The sequence below is a fragment of the Oculina patagonica genome, chromosome 8 (genome assembly GCF_052425735.1).
Source record: "Oculina patagonica isolate OP01 chromosome 8, crgOcupat, whole genome shotgun sequence".
Classification (NCBI taxonomy): Eukaryota; Metazoa; Cnidaria; class Anthozoa; order Scleractinia; family Oculinidae; genus Oculina; species Oculina patagonica.
Genome location: NC_135765.1, coordinates 33,974,977 through 33,999,795, shown reverse-complemented (window position 1 = coordinate 33,999,795; position 24,819 = coordinate 33,974,977). Strand labels below are relative to the sequence as shown.

The following is a 24,819-nucleotide window of genomic DNA, read 5'->3' as shown; positions in this document are numbered from 1 at the left end:
TCTTGAAGGTTGTAAGTCAGTGTTATTGTGCGCGCAAAACAGAATGAATAGGCATAAGCACATGACATGTAAAACAAAATTTTATTCGGTTAACAACATTATTACAGCGACTGTTTCTTGGGTGATATTCTTGAGGGTCGCATGCAATGGCTGCTTTCTTCATTTTCCTCGAAACTGTAGAGAGAGTTAAACCAGTGTTGTTTTAGCCGCTCCATGTTGTTACATTGTATACGATCACAAGGCATGACAACATTGACCATTATATCTAGGAACTGCGTCACTTATTACTCATGTTCAATGCAGAATAAGCTGGCGAGAAACATAACTGATCGTTTTATTCTATAAGTTGGTGAATGAACTAAGTATGAACGAGATCGTAGCGACGTAGCTCGCTTATCCACCATTTTGTTTTCACAATCACACAAAGAACCGAAGAACTTGCCAGCTATTTGCTTCCCTGATATATAAGTTCAACACAAATATACACTAGTTGGAGTTTTCCGCGCATTCTCTTTTCTTTTCAGTCGCCAAAGTCACTTCATACGTGGAGACTATGATGTTTTATGTTACGAAATTGTTCTCAAGTAAATAACAAAACCAGTGCTGTACAGCACAATCACATTGCTGTCATGTTACCTTGTTCAAAGCTACACCCAATTTACTTCACCAAACACATATCCAGGGGTGATCATCCTGTAATCTTGAAAGCAGAAAACATTTTACTAAATGTCGTTTTTCAAAAGGAAATTACAAAAGAGAAATAATCTATGAAATACCTCTGGTTCCATGGCGCTCAAACTCCACCACGTTATACGAAGATGTCCAGATTCCGACTTTCCTATAGAATCGGCGGCGTTCTCTACTGCTGACGCGGGGGATTTCTCTTCGTTCATTGCTCAGTAAGGATGCTCCATTAACTTCGATCACTGTTGCGAATGAGCGTGAAAAATAGTCATAAAAAGTCTGAGATTTCAACAACTGACGGGTCACACGAGATTAAAATGCCTCACCTCCGTTTGGTTTGCGAAAGACCGTCGCTTCATGTCTAAGAGTATAATTTCTGTTTCTTCTGTATAGTTTCACTACCTCCCAGGTATTATCAACGAAATCCCTAGTTTGATGCCCAGTCATTTCAACCTGTAAATCTATATTTCAAGTTGGAGGATTCGAGCTCGCTGACTGCTGATGTTGATTTTACAATAGCTGTACGAGTCAGCACTTTCTCATGAGTACTGAATTTGTTAGTGATGTCACATGTATCCCATGCTCCCTTTGCGGGCGGCATTATTTACCAAATAGCCCCAAGGGTTTGTATGGGAACGAAGCGAACTTGTTCTAAAAGCTAGAAATCAGTAAGAGTTGTGATCATCAAGTGGCAAGCAAAGCCGTGCTATCATATTTAAAACACGCTAGCGTGCTGAAATAGCGTAAAAAGTCGATTGACTACGGATATTGCGTTCGGCCATGATCTGGTGTCTTAAACGTCGCGGCGCCCAGAATAAATTATTTTCACGAACTGTGTTTCTAAAGCGCTCGTAACTTGTCTGTTTATACGGTTGGTTTTGGCTGTCTGTCCACATTTTGCGGAATAAACAAAAGGGTTTTTGCATAAGCGTAGCCTTGACAGGACTGTAATTGCTGCGGAGTTCATCAGTTTAAATTATACCGACACATTTTGAACACAATTTTATTAGCTTTAATTCGTTCTCGATACAGTTTCAAACATTACATCGCAAGTAATCTATAGACTTCTGGAAAACAGAAAGTACGCTTTGTAGAAACGCAACGGAACTACCTGCAATCAAGATCGAAAAGGAGAAAATTATAAGTGGAAATCGATAAAACTGATAGCCTTACTATGCTGAGTCATTTAAGTTACGCAAATAACACAATTCACCTTATTTGTTTACTGGGTGTCAAACCTAGACCTCAGTCGCTCAAAGAACTCAACAACAGATCATAGCGATTATAATAGCTATTGGTAACGGCTAAATAAACGAGCATACACATAGAAAGATTTTGAACATTTACCTCAGTTTAATCGATACTTGTAAACGGATACCCAGCTCCACCAACTGTCGGTCTCGTAGACTGTGGTAAAGAATAAGCAAAAATGATTTTAGACACTGAAAGTATCAAGTTAATTTTGATGTTTCACCAAAGGTTCAACTAAAATTGGGAGTTAAGCAAATTACAACGGTAACGGCAACTAAAATCGCTAAAAACAGAGTAATAACACTGACACGACGTTGTTTTGCATCTAAATGGTTCAACTGAAAAGCTTCAGTTAATTCCTTTTTTAAATTCCTGCTGTACTCGGCTTCGCCGTCATCATTGCTTAAACTCCCTATTTGAGGAGATATGTTGCGATCAATTGGGGAAGGAAATTTCCAGTGCTTTGGACTGAAAAAAACAAGGTAATCGTCCATACGTACCTCCTCCTGGATGTCGGGTCACAACGTAGGTGTATCCTCCGTTTGATTGAACTGTTAATGTAGAATAAGTTTCTTCGATAATGTATCCACCCTGGACGCTGAAACCTAACAGAATCAAATTTAAATCTAAGTGAATTTAAAATCTCCTACAAAGCAAAACTATGTTGGAATCTTACCTCCTGTCCTCGAGTCGTAAGTTAATTCTACATCGGCCAAAGAATAAGTAAAAATGGAAAGTACATGGATTAACCGTCTTCCAAGATACACTTTTTCCAAAAATTCGTTCCTAGGTTCATCTCCTACAAACGCCTGCATTTTAGTTCAGATCGTTTCAGTAGATATTTGTGTACGTGTCGAAGAGAAATAGCTTTTTGCGCGTTACAAAGGCGATGTGGAAAAGCTGCTTCGCTAAGCAAAAGTTTATTTAAATGAGGTCGTTTGTTATGGGTTTGTTTTTAACATCAAACGACTTGTCATTCCCGCTCACGCGCACGTTTCAGCTGCGTGTTTGTCTCTCCCGCGAGTCTCGTGGTTGCGTGTTTGTTTATGTTTGGTTCAGGTTGATTTCTCTTCTACGCGCGAGTATGCTTGGTGTGTAGTTGAATGCTAATGTGTCAAGTGCCGGCTCTGTTTTCGCATGTGCTGAGATTATTAAAACTGACATTTCGCTGTGTAGTTTATCTTTTTACGGCACGCGCGCTTTCCTGAAACACAAAAAGGATTTATTCTGAAATCAGTGGGCGGAGCCAGATGAAGGGAGAGAACCAATTTTGAACAGACTAATGCCTCTTGAATACTTTTGTCACGGTTTCTATTCGCTGACGTCAAAGAGATTCTCATTCTAGAAAGACGAGGGTTTTTCCCTTTATACAATGATTGGCTCTTTTAACTGATGGCTGGCAATTTTAACCTCAACCCTACAAAGTAAATATAGATACTGGGAGGTAAGGTTTCAACTTTTGTTTATTGTAGTAAACACAATATTCTGTCACATAAGAATTGACTATTTCGGTAAAGCAGGATCTATGTGCCTTTTAAGCTGCTTTCTGTGTTCTCTTGTCGACTAAGGTCGTTCCGGAGTGGGCCTCTGAAAAAAATATATATCGCGTGTTATATAATGTATTTATCACTCAGCGGAAATACCTCTTTATATATCTTTTCTTTGCGAGCAGGCTCGCGTTTAGAGAAGAAGTATACCACTGAAACCATCGATCGTTACGAATCTAGATGCTAAACTCGAGTCTCGTGTAGCAGTATTTAAACAAAATTACAAAGCGCGCGCAAGTGCTTACGAAGCATGTAAACTTACTTCTAAACTTCCACCTTTCTTCCCTCAAAATAATATAGCTTCCCGTTGGCGTCTACGTTGTATTCTTTGATGAAAAAACAGAACATTTTGTCAGTTTTTATTTCAATAAGAATTAAACTTTGCTCGACTATCACTCAGACCCACCTCCGTTGCTGTATCGTTTGATCTCTATCACGTTTGCCTTCGAAGTAACAAGTTTGAGTCGGCGGTACTGTCGGCCATAATTAGTCTCTTCCTTATCTTCTACTTTATATCCGTTGCTTATTTGGAATTCTAGGGCACGAGAGAATATTTACGCATTTAACGGTGATTTTATAAATGTTTGTCTCAAATCATCGGTCAAAGCATCGAAATATATTAACTCAAACCTCTTTCTGGAGTGTAGAAAAGCGTCACTTCGGCGGTATCATCTTCTATGCCTATCTGGATCACTTCACAATATTTACGCGCGTTTGGTTCATTGGGGTTATAACCGTCGCCCATTTTGCCCGCCGTCTTATGTTGAAAAGCTAACTTATGGTCGAGTTTCGTGATTTCGTTTGACTCTCTGATATTCACCTATTAGGTCAATTACCGTGTGAGGCTGTTGAGTTCAACACGCGCGAATAGTTACCAAATACCCGCCGTGACTTGTGCTGATGTGCGCACTTTGTATGTGTCGTAAGCGATTATTTTTAGCCACTATCTGTGATGTAAGGGGGATTTTGTGTTATTCATACGGTGAAAAAAAAAAAAACGCCAGACACTTCTCGGTTTAGTAACAGTGCAATTTTTATTATTCCTAAACTGCGCACAAAATTAAAGTAGTTATTTACAAGTAATACATTAAATCAGTAATGGTAGAATTAAGCTCTTGTCTTCATCAGAGAATCCTGAAATAGAAGAAAAGTAGTGGATATATTTAGTACGTGTTATGAATGAGTTAAAATGCAAATTCATTTGGCGACGTTTAACGCCGTTAACAGTAAGGCTGCTACATGTATGCGCTAGACCACCAAGAAATGATCGATTTATTGAATGTTGTGCTTCAGATTTCTGTACTAATGGCATTACACGAAAACCGTCTTACCTTCTGGTTAGAAGTATGAACGTCCCCGGTAGTCTCTCCAAAATCCTCTAGTATTCAAATGATATCCTTCAGATCCTTCAAGGTAAAAACGAATTATTTTAGCTACATGTTCTTTATTGAATTGCATTGAGAAAAAAAAAACAATCACAAATACAAACCTCCTCCTTTACGGCGAGTGATATCAAATGTGTGCCCGTAACTGGTATAAACTGTAAGCCTTCGATCGCTTCCAACTCGTTTCTCTTGGCATATCCACCCTCCATTTATACTGAACTCTAAGGAAAAAAAGTAAAGCAAGAAAATGTTGGACATGTCTACATCAGATCCATGCAAAGTCGAGATCGGGCAAAACCTTGAAAGGAACAGTTTCTATTTACCTCCTCGTCCTGAGCTGGTATAGTATATCGTTACGTCGGGGTTGCATAAGCCGTTTCTACCAACTTGAACGGTCTCACGAAAGTAATTTGATGGCTCCTGTGTCCAATAAAAGTTCATTTTGGTTTTTGAAGTTTCTTGTTGTAGCGTTAAATTGAATTATCTTGTTGTCTAAACTGTGGCTGGCGAGAATTGGTGTACTCGTAACAAATCTTCTCCTCAATGTCAGTTTATATGAGAGACTGTTGTTGTACACGGGTTTATATAGCTGCCGCATACCCGCCGGCTTGTGCTGATGTGCGCATTTTTGTGTGTGTCGTAAGCGAACTATTTTTACCCGCTATCTATGACGCAAGGGGGATTCTCTGCTAACATTGCGGTTAAAAGAAACACGCCAGACATTGCTCCATTTGCTTACAGTGCATTTTTATTGTTTATTTAACTGTTTACAAGATCAAAACAGCTATTTTAGAGTTAAATCAGTAATACAAAATTGAGCTGTGGTCCTCTTCAGATAGCCTGAAAATTTAAGAAAAAGTAGTGGTAGAATATTTAGTACGAGTTTTGAATAAGTGAAAAGTTAAATTCATGTAGTGATGTTAAACGCCGTTAACATGTTTCAGTAAGGCTACTACACTTATGCGCTAGGCTGCCAATAAATGATAAATTTATTGAATGTTGTACGGTACGTCCAGTTGACAATATGTGCTTCGGATTTATGTACAAATGGCGCTACACAAAATGGCGTCTTACCTTGTGGTTAGAAGTATATACGTCCCCGTTCGTTTTTCCAGTATCCTCTAGTATTCAGGTTGTATCCTTCAAGATAAAAAACGAATAGGTTTAGCGCTACATATATTGAGTTCATATTGTATATGACTGAAAAAAAAAAACAGTCAAACATACGAACCTCCTCCTTTTCGACGAGTGATATCAAATGTGTACCCATTCCTAGTGAATACTGTAAGCCTTCGATCTCTTCCGTCCTTCTGCTCCCAGAGTATCTGTCCGCCATCTCTGATGCTGAACGCTAAGATAAAAGAATTAAAGCAAGCAGATGTGAGATATATTTCAATCGTATACATGCAAAGTCAAGATCGCACAAAACCTTGAAAGAAACAGTTTTAATTTACCTCCTCTTCCGGAACTTGTGTAGTATATCGTCGCGTCGGGGTTGTAAACACCGTATCTTCCAACCTCAACGGTTTCACGGAAGTTATTTGATGGCTCCGGTGTCCAGCAGAAATTCATTTTGGTTTTCAATTGTATGAAATACAGCGTTTAATTAAATTATTAAGCTATCGAAACTTTAGCGGGCGGGAATAATTGTACTCGTCAGAAATCTTATCCTGACTGTAAAGCTTGTGATTGTGCATTCATTAAAATGTGCAGTGCGTGATTGACAGCGGACGTGTCTCACGCGGCTTGCGCGTGTGTGTTCTCGAAAACGTTTTTATTTTGCGTGCGCGCGTTTTCATAGTGTGTCTTCTTCATGAAAGAATAGTAATGACAAATGCCAGTGGAAAGATTACACATCAGATTTATGCATGATAAGTGTTGATATCTTTTGACGCCGAAAGTTTTCGATATTGTGTTTTGTTCTATCTATCAAGTATACACCAACTGTCAAAACACGCTTCAATACATGACAAATGAAGTAAGGCAAGGGGAAATGAGAATTAAGATTTGACCGTGCATAGTCGTTTTTCAACATTTGCGACAGTATACCTCGACAATCTTTACTTAAAAACATGCTAACTTCACCTCAAAGCTTACAGCGTAAGGACGCAGTTATAAGCGCAGTATAAGCATGTAAACACTGGATGTTTAATACATTGACTAGACGAGATTATTTACTGTAAACAAGTGAACTGATCGAATGCCGCTACATTCATACTATTTTCGTCTACTATAGTTGGCTTTCCGGCTTCGTCCGCATGTAATCTATGATAAAAGTGACAAATTGTTGTTAGTTAGTTGTCTGGTACAAAACGTAGCCTTTCTGTCGTCGAAATTGCGTATAAGGTGTTAGCTGAGGTTATTCCAGGCGACATGTCTATCATAATGTGTGTGTATGTAGGAGCGATGTAGTGCGTTCATTGAATAAAGTGAGCACGTGTTTCGTTTTTCCGGTATTTCTAGGCAGTGAAAATGGCTTTTGCTTTAAAACAAGTGTTCGCATATTTAGACAGTGTTGCTGTTTGCTTTTAAGAGTTCTACCGCGTAAATACACGCGCGCGTCAAACGAAGAAATATGACACTATAAAACCTAAATTTCCGTACCTTCTCTCAGAAATCAATTCGCTTGGGTTCAGATGCCCAATACCCGTCAGTGACCCGGTATTCTTGAAAACAGAACGCGAAAAATTAGAATGATTATTATGCTTTAGTTAGAGGAAATTACACACCTTTGCTAACATTTACCTCCCCCTCTTAAGCGTGTGATTGTAAAAATGTGTTTTCCATCAGCCATGATGATCCATACTTGACGATAGCCCTGCGCTGAAGTATCTTTAAGCACGCAGCCGCCTTCGACTTTGAAGTCTAGTACAGACAAAATACGAGTTGACTAGAATCAGAGGAATTCAATGGTGTAATGCTCATCGCTGAAGGGCAATGTCAAAACTTACTCATAGTTCTCGATTGATAGTATACTGTCACATCTGAAAACCAGTGGTAGTGTCTGCCAACGTTGACAATCTCAACAAAACCATGATCTGGCTCCTCTTGTTCCATCGCCAAAAAGTTTCGAACGTAGCTACGAAACACTTCAGTGAGTAGGTAGTCGGGTATTTATACAACTCGTCGCCAAAACCTAGACTGTTTAATTAGGGTGTTAGAATCACGAAATACCTTTTTGGCAGTTTTATTCTCGCGCGAGTTATCTCGCAAGGCGCGCGCGCGCTTTAAAGTTAGTTATTCTGTGGTAGTGCTTCAAGATATAACTTGCGCGCGTAGCAATAACATTTAACAAGCGAACTGTCGTCGCTAGAGTAAGACGATATCCGCATGTGATATCAATATTCCAAGTCAAAATATTCTCAGGTTGTTTACATGCGAGACACGCTTTCTGTCAGCATGACTAACGTGCTATTTTAGGAAGTGCGTAGGTCGGAGTAACAGGAAGGGAGAGAACGTATCTTGATCACACTGAAATATTTTCGGGTTTTTTAACATTTTTGAGGGAGCGCAAATTATTTTCCACTCATTGACACACAACGTTGACTGCTAAAAAAGATTTCCTTTATTCCACAAGTGAACAATCATAAAGCAGTACAATGAAACAGGCCATCTTTCATTCGCCGTCTGGTTGTTTAATCGAAGGCGCTTGTGATAAATTCAATCCTGTTGTAAAATGCACATACTGCAATTTAAAGCAAACAAACCGATGCCATCAGTTCACATCATAACTACAACGAGAGGGGAAAAATTTGCTGGCTTTGTAGATTTTAATCACACATAAGTTTTGGGTAAAGTTGTGGGTATAAACCGATTTGCGCGGCCATGTTGAAAGACACTCCAGCCAATATTTGCTTTTCATAAAATCTAGATCAGAAGAGTGTAGAATAACCACTGTCGCATTTTAGAATAACGTTATGCGTATTTTTTCCTGTGTTATCGTAAAATACGAAGCAACCTACCGTATTATTTACAGTGCAACATCTACTTGGCTCAATACGTAATATCCAGGTGAATCTACGTCGAACTCTACAAAAGTAAGAACGGTTGTAAATAGCAAACCCTTCATTGAAAATGATCGAGAACTAAAGAACGAATTTTCACCTCCTTTGTCTTTATATCGGCGAATGAAGATTATCTTCCCTCTCGAAGTAACTATTTTTAATCGATGATAGGGTCTGCCGTGACTCTTAAGTTTCTTCTCTGCTAAATAGCCATTGTGAACTTGAAATCCTGAAGTGATAGACCCGTTGCGCTAGTTACTTATCACATCCATAGCGAAATCGGCAAATCGAACGAGGAAAACATAACATAGTCAAACCTCCGTTCGGTGTATAGAAGATTGTTAATTCGGCGTCATCTCTGCCTTCTCGGCCTATCCTGACTGCTTCACAGTAGTCAGAACAGTCTGGCTCGTCATGTTCATATCCGCTCATTTTTGAAACTTTTTCTTTAGTAAGCTAGCCTTTTCTTACACTGACAGGGTTTCTCTAAGCTCAGGAGTTGTCAGCATCCTTCGAACGCGCGCTTCTGCGCAGAAATCTAGGGCTCTAATATTGCGTCATAGTCTATTTTTTGATCACAAACCTTAGCCGCGGGCAGATGCAAGTTCAACTGAACTGTTGGCGCGTGGAAGAGAAAACCGACACACAAGTCAAATAACAAATCATCAAGTTTATTATACAGTGATAAATGGTAAATTCAAAATACACAGTTCAACATTCCTCCTTGCTTTGACCGGTTGACGTCTAGGGCATTCTGTAATCAAGGAGAAATGGAGCAGTATCAGACAAAATTCAACCACAAATATTTTGATGCATCTGCGCAAATCGACTGAACAATCCTCCGTGCTTTTTCTATTCATAAATAATCAACCCTTTGCCGTACTTGCTCGAAATTGGAATTTTCATAATCGACAAATTTTTGCCCGGAACGACAACTTAAATACAAGAACTGCGATCGCGTAGATCATTTCTAAAACAATACAGTTGAATGATAAACGCACCCACTTACTTTATTAGACTAACGAAAAGCGTCTTCGACAAAAACTTCGGACTGATCCATGGATAGACTTGGCTCGATGGTATACTTGTTCTGAAGAGGAGGAACTGATTGGTCTCTTGTTATTTTTATCACACCACCTTGTGAGGCCAGAATTCGGAGTTTTTCCACACCATATCGATTGATAGGCTTTTCGAGTACGAAGGCGTTGTCAGCATGGTACTCTATGGAAAGAAAGATACTTAAATTAGTATGGATCTTCTCGCTACTCGAACACATTAGTAAAATTCGCCTTCACCTCCTCTTGGGTTTCTGTAGACATTAACAACCCCGTGGGTTGGGATCCAAATTTTGAGGATCTCGTATCGTGAATGACCTGGTGGCTCTTGATTCATGTCGATGGCACAACAACTGAAATTATACGTAGAAGCCAAAGTACTGCAATTTTTTCTGCGCAAATGGCAACCTAAACTGCTTTGGGGATGGACATTTATACCTTGTAATTCATTGTTTGTCAACTATCCAATCAAAACGAGGCACGCACTTTGGGAGAAAAATGGGAAAAAACCCTTAGATTTTAACGCGGTTTCCCGCGTTACGTTGTTTTGATGTTGTGGTGTCTAATTTTGTCCCTTGCGCGCACGAAATGAATGTTTGCGCGCGTGTTTTGTAGCGGCGTTTGCGAAAGAAAGACCACAATGATTACTAAAACGTAACTTTCATAAAGTGCATTTATGCTCTGGATCGTTTGCGCACAAAGATCTCTTTTAAAGCTAGTCGTTATAATTGTATTTGCCAAGGAAATACAAGGACTTGGGAAGTAAAACTAGCGGCGGCTGTAAAAACATGTTGAGCGAGATTTGTATTTTTCGTTTTTCATGAGCGGTTTTCATTTTAATTTAGAGATCTCGCACACTAAAAGTGCGGTCTTGTAATGCGCATTAAATCAATTGCTTCCGCACTTCTCTAGAACCTTTAATTGATTTCCTGAATCGTATTGCAGGCGTTCGCTGCCCCGGAAAGTCTTTGCGCATCGCGTTTTATAGACATGGCAGGTTTACAATAGTAAATTGCTATCAGTGTCGTAGTGGAAGTTATTAGACTCTGAAGCAAAAACCTGATTGAAAGGATATCAAATTTATCTCTTGCCTGTCACTGTGGCATGACTAAGATTATTTTTGAACACAAGATTTTCCTTTGTAAATTACACAACTGCTCTGTTTAATGATTTTACACACAAATCTACTTGTACATTTTGATAACAATTATTTCACACGTATAAAGAATTACAACAACTTTTTCTAATCACAACATTTCATTGTTTTCCGATTTCTTTGTATTCAAACGTCTGCCTACATTATAACGGTGGAGACCTTTTGTCACACGTAGAATTATCTTGACCTTTGGCAAGTATATTCTGCACGAGTTCAGACTGGACGTAGTTTCTATATATATTTCTATGTACCTTGTCCATGTAGTATAATTTCAGCAGACAGTTTTTCCATTGTAATACGATCAATTAATTTACAGTTATGCGCTGGACATTTTCATGGCTATTCCATAACTATGAAGTAACATTTGGTGTACAACGAACGGTTCTACGTAGTGATTAAGGATAACTCGATAAACCGAAGGAACAATCGGTTTCAATTCTTGCAAAATCGATACTAAATATACAACTCAAACAAAGAAAAAGCCTATAAGGCCAGTTAACTCGTCACTCTGTACTGAAATCTCACAGTTATCTATTACGTTGACATGCTAGAGCTTTATTCGAATTAATCCTTGTTTAGATCTTAGGGCTGTAAATGTTAGATTTAATATTATTTGCGACTTGAAAACATATAAAGAAAGGACATTGCTTGACGACGCAGACTGTACATATAACGCATTCAGTTCTATAAAGAATTGTTGTAACGAGTAAGTTTGATCATACCTTGCCAAGTCAGGAACTGTCATGGCTGCCTCTACCAAACTAAGACAAAAAAAGAAAACATGTTAATGACTTGGAATCAAAATAAAATTTTCATATGGGAAACTGTTGCGACTGTAAGGTATGAAAACGATCTCTGGTAATTGTGATCGCCTTACTGGGTTATACCGGAGGTACTTTCTAGACGTTTTCTAGTGTGGGTTATACCAATATTTCTTCAATATACATATAGGAACCAAGAAAAATAAAGCATGATTCATACCTCTCGCTACACACATACAGTAAAATCAAAACGTATCTCCGTCAAAAGTGATAAGTAATATCCTCTGATAAGCCCTACTTACTTTGCTATTTCTGTAGTTTCGGTTTGTATGCATATCTGTTTCGGTTTACACAAAACAGAAAATACACGCAGAAAATTTCCCTGCGCGAGCCACTCGCAAGAGGTCCACGTTTCATGATCTTCATTTACAATTAAAAGACTGCCGACATGTTGTTCTGCACGAAAACACTTTCTCCCCCAACTTCGTGAAGTTCGCGCTATTCCGCGATTCCTAAGGTAGACAACCCAACAAAACTCTTGTCTAGGTAGTTTAGCGTCCTTGAAATGGCTTCCAATCGAGTAATTTACACTGAAAAGATCAAGACGTAGATTCTCCTCACATGCACCTGTCACTGAAAGGTGATCAATCATCTGTCAAGAGCGCAGTGGCTCGAATCGGTGGCGTGTTGTTCACCTTGGCAAAAATGTAATATAGAGTAAAGATCCTTTGTTGTCGCGGTAGAAAGGTGCTTGTGAAGCGTTTTCGGTTTCGTGTTAATTGTTACGTATATGGACAAGAATGTGCTTAGATAGCGCTTTCGATTCTAACAAAGAAATGCTGTGTGGACAGATGAATCGAAAGTGCAACGTAGTCATGTTCTTATCTCGCGGAATGCGCTTACGAAGCAGATCTATTGTGAGAGAGCACGCGATGATAACATCGTTACCTTATATGGCCATTTCTGACTTGTAGAACGCTTCGTTTGCATGGTCAGACTGCTGATCCAAGGCGTTAAAATTGAACTTTTACACGAGAGTTTTGGTCCAAAATCTTCCTATCTTTTTGATCGAGTCGTTGCGTGCAGAAGCCTTTCGGTGCCTGTAATCTGCATAAAAATATATTATCGTTTTAGAACCTCGTTTGGTGATTGGTGGATCAAACGTAAACATAGCTACATTCACTGAGCCATCCATTATTTCCAATTTTAGCTGTCAGTGCAACTGACATGGTTCTGCTGTTTGCAGAAAGCTGATTGGTTAACTAAGCCTTAAGCACTTACACTTGTCACAACAAAGCTGGGGGGCACAAAGTGTTGGGACTCTCCCGACAGCTGCTTGTGGTATTTTTATATTCAGGTCACTGCCTCCCACGTTGTGCTCAAACAATTCAACATTTGCTAGTTCATTCGCTGCAACTCGCATCTTATTTCTCTTAAAAACGCGATGGACCCAGAAATGGACGGGAAAAGTCTCGAAAAACGTCTTAAAGTAACTGCCTTAGCTTGGGCTTGTACCCTCACACCACCAACAGCCTTTGTACCTCCAGAACCACCGTCGGATGATGGTTCGTTTGCATTTTTCTCCGCGATCTAGTCACAGTTGTGCCTCTTTACGCAAATCAATGTGCTAACATTATTTCTTCGTTTTCTTAGATGAGAATCTAGAAGACAAAGTGAGGAGACAGCGGCGAGAAGCACTTTCTTACAAGTGGGAAGAAGTCAATTGACAGGTACGTAATTGTTTCGTGTTTGAAGGTTAGAAACAACTCGTTGTCTTGCTTTGCAGCTTATGTTTTGATCTCGAAATTGAGTTGTAAGCTATTTTAATCAATATTCTTATGTACGACCACATTAAGTCGACTTTCCATGAGTGGCGAATTGTCTAAAGGACCGCAATTGGTTTTATTGTGTAGCTGAATATTTGCTTTCCTTACGGTATTTCTGTTATTGAAAGATCGAGTTGTCTGTTTTCCTTACGTATTAGCTTATCCTGATCAGACAGTGTGGTATTTAATTTAGTGTTGCGTTTCAGTATTAGAAACTGATATATCCTCTTTGCTTTCAGGATAAACTCGGAAATGAATACACGATTTGCCTGGATCAAATCACATGCACGCCGAACAGAACAGAGTCCTTGACCTACTTAAAATAGTCAGCAGTGTATTTATGGTTGAAAGGGTAAAAAGCTTCTCAGTGCATTGGGAAAACGTCGATGTCCCTAAAAATCCCTTGTAACTTAAGAAATTTAGACGGGATCGACTGAAAAATAGAACATTGAAACATTGATGTTATTTAAAGGCCGTAATAATAATGATTCATATATTCAGTTATTGCCGATGGCCACACGTCACCAAGATTGTTTCATTTTCGTTTTTCACGAAAATTGCTTTGTGTGAAAAGTTTTTGCCCAAACACGTCCCTAAACTGTTATCTCCATTTCATTATTTTCATTTATCTCCGACGACGCTCAATATCAAAACGTGCTGTGTTATATCTGTTTTGCTTGTAAACATAAACTTAAGCTTGTATCTTCTGTTTAACCCAAATAACGCCAAACTATACAACCCCAGATAGTTTTTATTGTATTGTTGTCACCCTTTTTTTGTCGCCAGTTTGAAAATTCGGTTATATTGTAGATCATCTTAAGGTAAACAGTAACGCTATTTATGTTCGATTCTTTTAATTTTGCTCGCATCTTTGCAGTTGATCATATCATTCCTTTTTAAGTACTTAAAAGTGTAAACATAGTGCTGTTGAAGAGCATTTATTCTCTACACTGTAAAGTATAAGTCAGGAGAGAATGAACAAACCATTGTAATGTAAATATTATTGCGGATTTACTGAATTAAATTGTCAAACATTGTGCATGTCTGTTGTTATTTTTTGCTATCTTATCCTTGTTGAGTTGTCTTAAAATGTCTCACAACTGCCTTTTTGCCGTTGTATTCTCCTTCTACTATGCAAGGAGCAAGAGAAAGGGTGTGATCGCTATAACAAATGCACAGTAACTAGATAATAATTCTTAGATGAATTCATCACACAACACACGGTTGGAAAGCAGTGAAATTTCCCTTTCGAAAGCACGCCAATATTTGCTTTTTTATTGTAAACAAAACCTTAAGTTTATTATTATCGACTTGAGCTATAAGTTTGATCGAGAATTCTTTCTTCCAAATCCTTTTGACTCGACCTTCAGCGATAATTTTGTGTCGCTGTAATGGGTTTTTAAAATGAAATAGAAACATTTCTCCATAATGGAATGGAAATATTTCTTCGTTCTGGGGCTTTCCCTTTCATAGTTGTGGTCACGTAACTTGGCAACTGCTTTCATTGTAAAAATAGAATAGAAATTAAGAAACATTGTACGATTTGTGACTCAAAACGATAAAAAATCCCCGAATACACGATTTCACCAGGCGTCATTTTATTTCCGCGTGGAGACTGGAGCGACTGAGCTCGCCTGTTCGTTCAAATGAGTGAAACACGATTGAAAAGGTTCACTTCAAAGCGGTTAGCTTGGTTTTCAGACGAAGGAAATTTCACGGTTTATGGATAGATAGCAACTTAATGTCTTTGTTAAGCTGTAATTAGTTTTGAAAGCTCGTGGAATATCATCGACAAATTGAAGTGATGTAATTGCATTCCGAGAAAAAAGTCCCTAATTCCTGGAACTGTAGGGGACTGTCACGCAATGGCAGACGTGAGTAAATCATTTTGTTATTATGTTATAATTTTGCATGTGGCCAAGAAACCGGGCAAAAAGCTCGGCCTTTTATTATCTTCTAACACAGAAATCCCTGCCTCTTTAGCTAGCATGTTGAGGCCAAAGACGTTTATGTATTGATATGAGAAAGACAGAACGATTTTAACGATCGATGTCAAAAATTATAACTTACAAAATAAGAATTTCCTAAATTTTATTTCAGTTTTGGCCTACTATTTTTATTACAATTGTTCCACACGTTGGCTTAATCCGTAGTATTTTAAATTTAAATAATTCCGTACAGCATAATAAAAGCTGCTAAACACTAGCACGTAAAAATTTTACTGCTATTAAAACAGATGTCATGTGAATTGAACTGATAATTCGGTCACGCACTTAACTTCTATAGTGGAAGGCGTTATAATTTGGGGGGGGGGGGGGGGTGTCCTAGATCACCGTTGTTCAAGGACAATAAAACAGTGATTTCATGTGGTAAATTCCAGTTCATAATTTTCTCAACATTTTGCTTAAATCAAATTACATGACAAGTTTAAAACTAAATTCTTGCCTGACAGCATAGTTAGTAGACTATGCTTACAGGTCATAATTAACAACTATTCATTGAAGTGGAGGTGAGGTAAATATGCACTGCTAACCGAGGTGAATAGCTGTTTAAGTATATACTAAAATGGTGTAATAAAATAACCCAAAAAGTATAATATTTAACTCATTTATTCCTGTCAACAATTACAATTTTTGCCCGTGAGAGGGTCAGAGGTAAATAGTTAACAATTATCCTATGAAATCGCGCGGAATATCGCCTGATACTTAGCCGATGAGGCCGTAGGCTGAGTTGGCAAAAATCAGACAATATTCCTCAAGATTGAGCAGGATAATCGATGTACTTTATGTTTTATCATTCAACAAATTGTCAGCAAATCACATTTTGCAGATAGAAAAACTGTAATTATGCAGCGCTTTACAAGACTTCGGACGAATCTTTGCAACCCACGTATATCGCAGGATATCTGTTATGTACAGATGACAGATACCGTAATGATTCGATTTAGCGCCATATCCATGGCTCATGGCGCTTTACAGTAAAATATTATTAAAAATGAAATTTACTTAAAAAATTTACATCAGTGATAAAAGGGAATACTAACAAATAAAATAGCTAAGCTGTAAAAATGGAAATAAAACTAGGAATCATTAAAGCCTTAAAATGAAAAACTAACTCATTAGCTAACTTAACTAATTAACTAAGTAACTAACTAACTGTCTAACTAAACTATCTAATTTACTGGTTAACTGACTAACTAAAAGTCTAATTATAAAATTTGTTAAAAAGGTATGTCTTTATACAAGTCTTAAAATCTGATAGCAAGCCGCTCTCTCTTATATAGTTCGGGAGAGAGTTCCATAGGCTAGGTGCTACAAAAGAGAAGCACCTATGGTCATAGCTTACTAACTTCACAGATGGTATTTTTAGTAAGTTTTTAGAGGAGGATCGTAGATTCCTGGTTGGTACATAAGGCTCTAGCATCTCAGTAATGTAGCTCGGTGCCTGGCCATTAAGCGCTTTGTAGGTTAAAAGTAGTATCTTGTAGTTAATGCGCTGACTTATTGTGAGCCAGTGTAGCTGCCTTAGGATGGGCTTGATATGATCCTATTTCTTTGTACGAGTAATAACGCGAGCTCCAGCATTCTGGACATTTTGTAGGTGATCTATCAAAAATTTAGGTAGTCCATATAATAAGCGTCCCTTTACGAATAAGCGCCCCCTTCGAATGTTTCTTGTCAATAAGCGCCCCTATTCCAATAAGCGCCCCCATTCTAATAAGCGCCCCCGTTCTTATAAGCGCCCCTATTCTAATAAGTGCCCCTATTGTGAATAACTGCGCCTACTGAAGTCATCAACGTGGAATAGACGTGAACATTCACTCATGAACATTCACCGTACCGTACATGTATATATTTACTGCTAAAATGAACAATTCTTTTAAAAGTAACTGAACTTTCAACAATTTGTTACTGCGTGCAGTTTCTGTTATTGTTACTTATTTTAATATTTATTGAAGTTTTGTTTTGAACATTTGGTTGTTTCTCAAAAAATTAAATAAGCGCCCTGTCCCGAATAAGCACCCTCCCTTGTGGTGCCAAAAGTAAATAAGCGCCCCGGGCGCTTAATCGAATCATTACGGTAACGTTAACATTTGGCCATATATGGGCAGTGCGCGCATTTGTTGAATAATAACAAAGGGTATCGGGAGTTTGAGTAGCCAATCAGAGTGCACCAACAGCGCTATCCACCAATGCTATATTGTACATTTTTCTAAAAATAATTAGTCCAAAACCTGCTCCCCAAGGACAAAATCATTGGCCAAAAATATTGAACTTGTGGGGGCCCCCTGTCTCCATGTGGTTCAGTGGTAATTACAGCAGCCGACCAGTGTGAGAAAGGCTGAGTTCGAGCACTCAGATTTTTTACTTTGTCCTACACTCGAAGAAGAACATTTCAAGGTTTCACGTGTGGTTCCAGAAAATGTCCATACTCCCCCCTCAACAGGGATTGAAAAGTCTCAAAGGCCAAAAACTTTAAGGAAATGTATAGGGCTTAATTGGATATTCCAGAGGGGTGACGGGGGGGGGGGGGAGGGGTATGGGTCTTAGGAAAAATCCCTTTCGTGGGGGAGGTATGGATAATTTATGAAACTTCACCATGCCAAGTCAAACTAAACCACAACACAGTGTTATTTTTAGCCTGTGACTACAACTGCCTCTGATCGCTCCTGGCCGGTTTGGCATTTCGCGAGAGAGACGTCTGCAATTTATTTACAGCCAGAAAATCCATACTGATAACGTATATATTCATTTATACCATGCCATAGAAAATACAGCCAATCAGAGTACAGAAAAGCCGTTGTATATTCGACGGTATTCAACTCAACCTTCCCATCGTGCACTGCGATCTTTTGTCCCGGCGAAATTTAGTCAGCTTATTTTCTATGGCATGGTATAAAATAGTTACACAACACTTTTTCGTGGTATACCATGGAATATCCCACTTGTCACTTGTATTTTCTTCGTATACACACTCGCCTAAAGGCTCGTGTGTATACCGCGAAAATACAAGTGACTCGTGGGATATTCCACGGTATACCACTCGAAAGCGTTGCATAACTAGTATTTATTTATTTGCGTGCAACCTTTAAAGATACCTTGATGGGTAAAACAGTGGCATTTCCTTCCTGAACAACCTGACACCAAAATCCTAAACTTGTTTACATTGCTAAATAAGATGAGGAGATTCTGAACCTCATTCACATGGGAGTTGCGCCTAAGAGGGGTTGGGGAGGGGCCGGTGTGTTATTAATTAACTAATTATTTAATTCATTAATTTTTTATTTTTCAGCTGCCATTGATCTGGTATCAAGTAGACCTTTACCAGTATCCGTTGGAGTGACGATGAGGCCTGCAGTGGTGAATAGAAACCACACGCCACAAACATCTGAAAGTTAACCAGCACTAGGTTATTATTTAGTCACAAGGCTTTGTCAAACTTTTTTTAGGTGGTGACTTATGCACCTATCAGTGTTAAGCCGCTGGAGGGGGGGGGAGGCTGGGCATAGGCCGAACATTTGAACTTTGCTGAGACTTTCTGTTCAAATGCCCAACCCCAGGCAATTGTGGATGTTCAAAAGAGTCACTAGACTTAAATAAAATGTTGTAAGAAAGGACATTAAAACGGTCAAAAATCCCCACTATGGGCAAACAATTGCTGTTAAATCCCCTGCCTATGCCCGGCCTCCTCCCCCCCCCCCCAGCGGCATTATATTAAACTATTAAACTAAAGGTGGGAAATACTTTTTAGTAAGCTATCAGATGAGCATCTGAACATCTGGGGAAATTATAACCTAACCTGCTCCCAAACCCAGACCAATTAATAAAAAGTGCAGTGGTGAGTGCGCTAACAAAGAGCTAGCCATTGCATACATTGGCAGACCCAAGAGGAGGGGAAATCTGGTGGCTAGGCATCCCTCTAAGTCCACTAAAAAAATAAACACATTGAAAAAAAATAAAAACAATGACACTGGGTAAGGTGTAGAATTCTTTGATGATTTTTTTTCTCGCCCCACCCACTATGCAAAATCCTTGGGCTAAAATAAAATAGCAAACAAAATATCTGCTAAACACCACCCCTCTTTGATCATCATCATCATCTGCTCTACTGTAAGGTGCTGACACAGAGGGACATGTTTGCAGGGTAAAAATCACAACATGTACACACACAAGAAAATATTGCAGGAGCACATTGCAGCGACACATGTCATTGTTCAACAATGGGACGTGCTTCTGCAACATGTCCCTGCTACATTGACTTGTGGGAATACATGTTGTGACTTTGTCTTTGATACATGTCCCTTCATGTACGTGTCAGCGTCTTTACAGCTGATAAAACCGTCATTAAACTATCTTATGTTCAACTCTCAACAGCCGAGATGAAAGTGCTTTCTTGTTGACTTACTTACGTCCCTACCCTTCAGCGAATGAAATTATCCAAAGTATAAGGGAAGTGGTCAAAACTATTGTATTCAGATAGGACCCACCACTCTTCAAAAAGACAGGTGGTCTCTTCATGTGCCCACCTTCCCCACCTTAAAAGATGTTGTCTTGTTTGTATCGCCCCCACTCTATCACGAGTAGGAACTAAGAAGAAGATTCAAACCTCCTTAGGCCATTTCGCTAGCAATACAAGCTATATGCACACCGAATATGAAAGTCTCAGCTTAAATTTTAAGGCCAATAAATTTTGGCCGCGTTTGACTTGTCAGACAGGTGGTATCTTGCATAGCCTTCCTTCCTCTACACAAGGTGGGTCCTCGTCGAGTACACTTGTTATGACCAATTCCCTAAGGAGACGTCAACGAGGCGCGTACGGCTCAAAGAAGTTTTCTACAGCGAAGATCAAACAATAACATCCTGATTCTAACCCGTCAGGTGCAAAAAAGTCTTGGACTCCTCCTAGCGTAATCGACACATTGTCAGTCGTTAATGCAGTCAAGTAAGATCTGATGCCTTCCAAGCCTGTCCACATTCTCGATAATATAACAAAACAACGCGAAGCCATACAGCAACTACAGAAACGTGTAAATATAGCAGTTAAATCCGCGGATAAGAGATGTTGCACTGTAATTATGGATTACAACTGATACATCAGTGAATGCATGAGGCAGCTGAATGATAGTAAGTTCCACGACAAGTAATCTGATGTCCTCACGACCGAAATACCAAAACTGATAAAAGAGTGCACCAAGCTGCTAATATAAAGACAAACTGGTAAAGCTACTTTCAAACACCATGTATTAACTCTAACCCGCAAGCTGGCCGCGGAGTGGTTCGAGTACTGACTGCATGGGTTTGAAATCCGGAGGTCATGAGTTCAAATCCCATTTTCACCACTAGCTTGTGTTGTTCTTGGAAGTCCCGATTTCAACTCCTTGGTTACGCCTGTAAATATCCAACTGGTCTGCATCCTTCCGGATGGGATTTTTGACCATGTTTGTTCATTTACAATAATATTAATTTGTTTCAGTGTTTGTTTAAAAAAGCTTCATTGTGTGAGTGGTCAATTAAGATATAATTATTCACTTATATTGAAGTTCTTCAAAAAACTCAAACAAGGCAGCCTTGGTTGTCTTATTATTTCCAGTAATGGTCATCCTATAGCTACTGTATGTGTTTCTGAGTTTATTAATACCTTAAACATCTTGAACAGACGCTCCCATGCATCTTACGTAAAAGGTACCACTTATTTTCTTCCCCAACTGTAGAAGCTTAGACTACTACCCGGGAACGCCATTGTACTTCATGTTTCTTAGCCATACACTAACACACCACATAAGAAAAGAGTAGAAACGTGTCGCTACTTTCTTGAGACACGTCAATGCAAACCACTACCCACTGAAAGAAACTGTGAATTATCCGTATGATATTCAGCTTGGAACAATTTTACTTTTAGTTTAACGATTACCACTTTTATAAATTTATTTTTTCAAATAGCAAACAATGTATTAGAACTATTCGCCTTCTCCCGTTCCATCACGTTTCCTAAAAAAAGCTGCATCAGTACAAAACTAATTGGGAATGGAGAATCATAGACTTTGTTTTCTTCAGAGCTTTTAAAGTGCGTAAAACCAACTGCTTCGAGTGTATTTGCATCTGATTGTAAGTTTAAGTAAATGACGCAAATTATAAAAGGTTTGTAGTTCGTATAGTGTGATCGTTCTGGGTGAGAAAAGTTCTGAGAAGAACTGTTGTTGGTGACTGACGTTTCGACAACCTGAGCGGAAGTCATCTGCAGAGTCAAGTGAAAAGTTGTTGTCAGTCGATGATGTTATAAGTCTGGTCCGTTGAAGTTGATTGGTCAGTTTAGCCGTGATGTTATTGGCTGTAAGACTGGTGTAAAGTTTGTCAACAGTAATTGGTCAGTTTCGATCCGGCTATTGTCAGTCAAATTAAGTTGTTCTGTTCCGTCTATTGTTAGTCAAATTAAGTAGTACTGTTTGCGGTTTGTTTGTCGGTCCTGTTTACGTTGTGAATAAGTCGTTTGTAAGGTGCCGGTAGTTGTTGACATCTGTTAATAGGCATCTGTTCTAAGTTTGTGTCGGGGTTTGTGTACCAGCTTTCTAGAGTCAGTCGTTGAAAATAGTTAGTACTGTAGGTTAGGCATTCAGCAGAGTCCCGGTCGATTTTGTGGTTAGTAAGTCGATGGTGTTCAGAAATGAGATTGTTGACATCACCATTTCTTGTCGCTCGTTTGTGTTCAGTCAGTCTCGTGTTAAGGTTTCTACCGGTCTCTCCGATGTAGGAGGTTTGGAGTCGGAGCATTTGATCTTATAAATCGCTCCCTGTCTGTCGTTAGGTTGGTCTCTGTCTTTAACGTTGGTTTTTTACTGTATTATAAAAGGTTTGTGAGGAAAAATACTCTTAGACTAAGTATTTTTTAAGTATTATAGTATTTCGGTATTTTTAATTGGTGTCCCAAATTAGACCACAAGGGCTAAATACGTAGACACGGAAATAAAGTTTTTACTTACTTTACTTACTCAAGAAATCTCGAAACCTCGTTGTAAACATATCCTACAATAAGGTAAAAGTTATCATCATCATCATCATCATCATCATCATCATCATCATCATCATCATCATCATCCTTTATTTAAACACGATTTTAAAGGAACATGGTCACGAGATTTTAAGTCATTTTTCTGATTATTTCCAAATTGAAGGAAACCTCAAAATAATAGTTGTGTAATGTAGGAAAACAACAAAGGAGTAAACGAAACGCGAAAATAACCAAGGATGGTTTCGACTGACGAAGATTAAGACAGCCGGATTACGAACGACAAACTTGATAAAACTTGCCAGTTTTTTCAAGATGAGTTGTCCGTGACTGAGCTCCTTTAAGCACAATGATTGTGAGGTCGCGTGCTAAACTAATATATTACTAATATGTAAACTTGTCTTTCCCTCTTTCTGTAAATATTCTTTGTTATTTACATCGTTAAACTACATATTCTGTAATAAGCTAGGGATTGATGTGTGATCATTGTTTTGTTGATGAACAGTAGAATGAATGAAGGACTTTATTAAAGTGTCAATAGTATTTAGCTTAAAAGACGACTACCAAGTTTCAACGACTTTTGTGGCCCAAAAGAAACCTCAGTCAATTGCTTCAATCTGCAAATCCCCTTTTATCCGACCGCTTCGAAGCAACCTTAACAAGTCCAAAGATCGCCTTTTGGAGTACAAAGCTGTAACAAATGCGGTGACTTTAAAAAGAAAATAATGGTCAGGGTCTCCACAAGGTGGTCGCCGGTCGCACTAACAAGAGCTATTCAGATCAAAAGGGTTTCTCAGATAAAACTTTGCTAATCTTTTGCACTTTTGTCCTGGCCAAAAAGTGGCCCTAGTGAGTTAAGTGACGAAAGACAATACGAAAAAAATGTTTTCAGTTAAAATAAGGGACGCTGGGATGGCGCAGTGATGAGCACTCGCCTCCCACCAATGTCGCCCGGGTTCGATATCGGCCAGACGCCATATGTGGGTTGAGTTTGTTGTTGGTTCTCGCCTTGCTCCGAGGGTTTTTCGCCGGGTTCTCCGGTTTTCCTCCCCCCCCCCAAAATGCAAACATTTCCAAATTCCAATTCGAACTGGGTAGAGGACCCGCATGAAAACCAGTTAAAGCTGATCGATGTGGCTTCCTCTCCAAATATAGCATTTAATTTGAGTGTTTTAGTCGTGTTCGCCGTACTGCAAACAAAAGTTTCACCTGTCTTGACGTCATTCAAAGCAAGTTGCTACTAGTAACCACGATTTGAACCTATCTTGTTAACACGACCACCTAGACTGTTTATAGAACCAATTTTTATGGCCCATCGATGGTCATTTTATAAGGGGTTCTACTGCATAACGAATTCTCTCAACCATTACAATAAGATATTTGGAGGACAGTAAAGAGAAATTGTACCTTGATACAGTGATGAACCATCCTCCAAGATACCTCAGATCTGTTCTTAGTTTTGGATAGTTATAATTCGATGTCGCTATTTCTTGAGAAGTGATGCACAGGAATAAAAAGATATATGAATGTTGGATTGATTTTGTAGTAAAGAAACAAACACCGTAGGGGATATGTGTTCAAATCCCGTTGAAACCCCCGGTACGTACTTTCATGCTTCTTTGAAGTTGATAAATCGGGTTATGATTAGAATAAAATTGACAATTGTATAAATAATGAAGCGTATTCAAGTCAAATTTACTCAAAAAATAAAATTTCTGAGCCCCAAAGGGGGTCAAACCCACCTAGTGCATGAGCTATGGGGGACTGGCGTTGAGAAAGATCGTACAACTAGATCGAAGTGATAATGACCTGGATGAACTTAAATAGATAGAAGCTGATAGAGACGTACTCAATAAGCGTACTCAATAAATGTCGAATTACTGAGAAAAAAAATTAAAAATTTCTCCCTTAGAATATAAAATTTCTTCCGTTCGACTTTAAAATTTTATTTTCGGCACAAATTCGACGTTTCTTCGTGCTTTATTTGTAAGTGCTTTAACTGCAACTGCATTTGCGATGATTATGTTTTCACTTTATATTAGTTCTTTGGTTAACTGGATTATGAGAAATGAAAGAGCATTCCTGATGAAAACAAACTAAAGGAGATAAAACATACGAATGACAATGAAACAGCTTTAACGGTATTT

The 24,819-nt window shown here is 38.8% G+C and overlaps 2 protein-coding genes and 2 long non-coding RNA genes across 8 annotated transcripts; 2 read left to right on the top strand and 2 right to left on the bottom strand.

The window, feature by feature from the left end:
- Positions 1 to 64: 64 nt before the first annotated feature.
- On the bottom strand, positions 65 to 1,330 carry LOC144662441 (uncharacterized). Its single transcript, XM_078523244.1, has 4 exons — positions 1,011 to 1,330; positions 777 to 926; positions 637 to 700; positions 65 to 174 (listed from the first exon to the last, which is right to left on the bottom strand). Exons 1-3 carry the CDS (start codon positions 1,129 to 1,131, stop codon positions 648 to 650), a joined length of 324 nt encoding a protein of 107 aa, XP_078379370.1. The 5' UTR covers positions 1,132 to 1,330; the 3' UTR covers positions 65 to 174; positions 637 to 647.
- Positions 1,331 to 1,671: 341 nt separating this feature from the next.
- LOC144662440 (uncharacterized) lies at positions 1,672 to 12,749 on the bottom strand. 5 transcript variants are annotated; one of them, XM_078523243.1, is made up of 18 exons: positions 9,881 to 10,022; positions 9,189 to 9,625; positions 8,972 to 9,100; positions 8,830 to 8,896; positions 7,819 to 8,552; positions 7,613 to 7,732; positions 7,472 to 7,533; positions 6,099 to 7,132; positions 5,942 to 6,007; positions 5,191 to 5,707; positions 4,972 to 5,088; positions 4,814 to 4,888; positions 3,889 to 4,616; positions 3,745 to 3,808; positions 2,612 to 3,522; positions 2,436 to 2,540; positions 2,032 to 2,091; positions 1,672 to 1,795 (listed from the first exon to the last, which is right to left on the bottom strand). In XM_078523243.1, the coding sequence occupies exons 15-17, from the start codon at positions 2,748 to 2,750 to the stop codon at positions 2,033 to 2,035; spliced, it is 303 nt and encodes a 100-aa protein (XP_078379369.1). In that variant the 5' UTR covers positions 2,751 to 3,522; positions 3,745 to 3,808; positions 3,889 to 4,616; positions 4,814 to 4,888; positions 4,972 to 5,088; positions 5,191 to 5,707; positions 5,942 to 6,007; positions 6,099 to 7,132; positions 7,472 to 7,533; positions 7,613 to 7,732; positions 7,819 to 8,552; positions 8,830 to 8,896; positions 8,972 to 9,100; positions 9,189 to 9,625; positions 9,881 to 10,022; the 3' UTR covers positions 1,672 to 1,795; position 2,032. The 5 variants fall into 5 exon arrangements, 1 of the variants encoding a protein (XP_078379369.1); XR_013572445.1 differs by lacking the exons at positions 8,830 to 8,896; positions 8,972 to 9,100; positions 9,189 to 9,625; positions 9,881 to 10,022 and having other exon boundaries at positions 6,099 to 6,218; positions 6,322 to 7,132; positions 7,819 to 8,175; XR_013572444.1 differs by lacking the exons at positions 8,830 to 8,896; positions 8,972 to 9,100; positions 9,189 to 9,625; positions 9,881 to 10,022 and having other exon boundaries at positions 3,889 to 4,017; positions 4,113 to 4,616; positions 7,819 to 8,168.
- A 21-nt stretch (positions 12,750 to 12,770) lies between these two features.
- On the top strand, positions 12,771 to 14,706 carry LOC144662443 (uncharacterized). Its single transcript, XR_013572447.1, has 3 exons — positions 12,771 to 13,408; positions 13,497 to 13,573; positions 13,909 to 14,706. It is a non-coding gene; the product is annotated as an uncharacterized LOC144662443 (long non-coding RNA).
- A 234-nt stretch (positions 14,707 to 14,940) lies between these two features.
- LOC144662146 (uncharacterized) lies at positions 14,941 to 22,765 on the top strand. Its single transcript, XR_013572400.1, has 3 exons — positions 14,941 to 15,547; positions 18,987 to 19,078; positions 20,044 to 22,765. It is a non-coding gene; the product is annotated as an uncharacterized LOC144662146 (long non-coding RNA).
- The last annotated feature ends 2,054 nt before the right edge of the window (positions 22,766 to 24,819 follow it).

What these genes read in the sequence shown, in the direction of transcription:
- LOC144662441 (XM_078523244.1), bottom strand. Translation starts at nt 1,131, where the DNA reads ATGACTGGGCATCAAACTAGGGATTTCGTTGATAATACCTGGGAGGTA. An exon ending in CTTTCGCAAACCAAACGGAG is followed by an intron (nt 927 to 1,010) that starts GTGAGGCATTTT and finishes CATTCGCAACAG; the next exon opens with TGATCGAAGTTAATGGAGCA. An exon ending in TGAGCGCCATGGAACCAGAG is followed by an intron (nt 701 to 776) that starts GTATTTCATAGA and finishes TCTGCTTTCAAG; the next exon opens with ATTACAGGATGATCACCCCT.
- LOC144662440 (XM_078523243.1), bottom strand. Translation starts at nt 2,750, where the DNA reads ATGCAGGCGTTTGTAGGAGATGAACCTAGGAACGAATTTTTGGAAAAA. An exon ending in TTACGACTCGAGGACAGGAG is followed by an intron (nt 2,541 to 2,611) that starts GTAAGATTCCAA and finishes TGATTCTGTTAG; the next exon opens with GTTTCAGCGTCCAGGGTGGA. An exon ending in GACCCGACATCCAGGAGGAG is followed by an intron (nt 2,092 to 2,435) that starts GTACGTATGGAC and finishes TCTTTACCACAG; the next exon opens with TCTACGAGACCGACAGTTGG.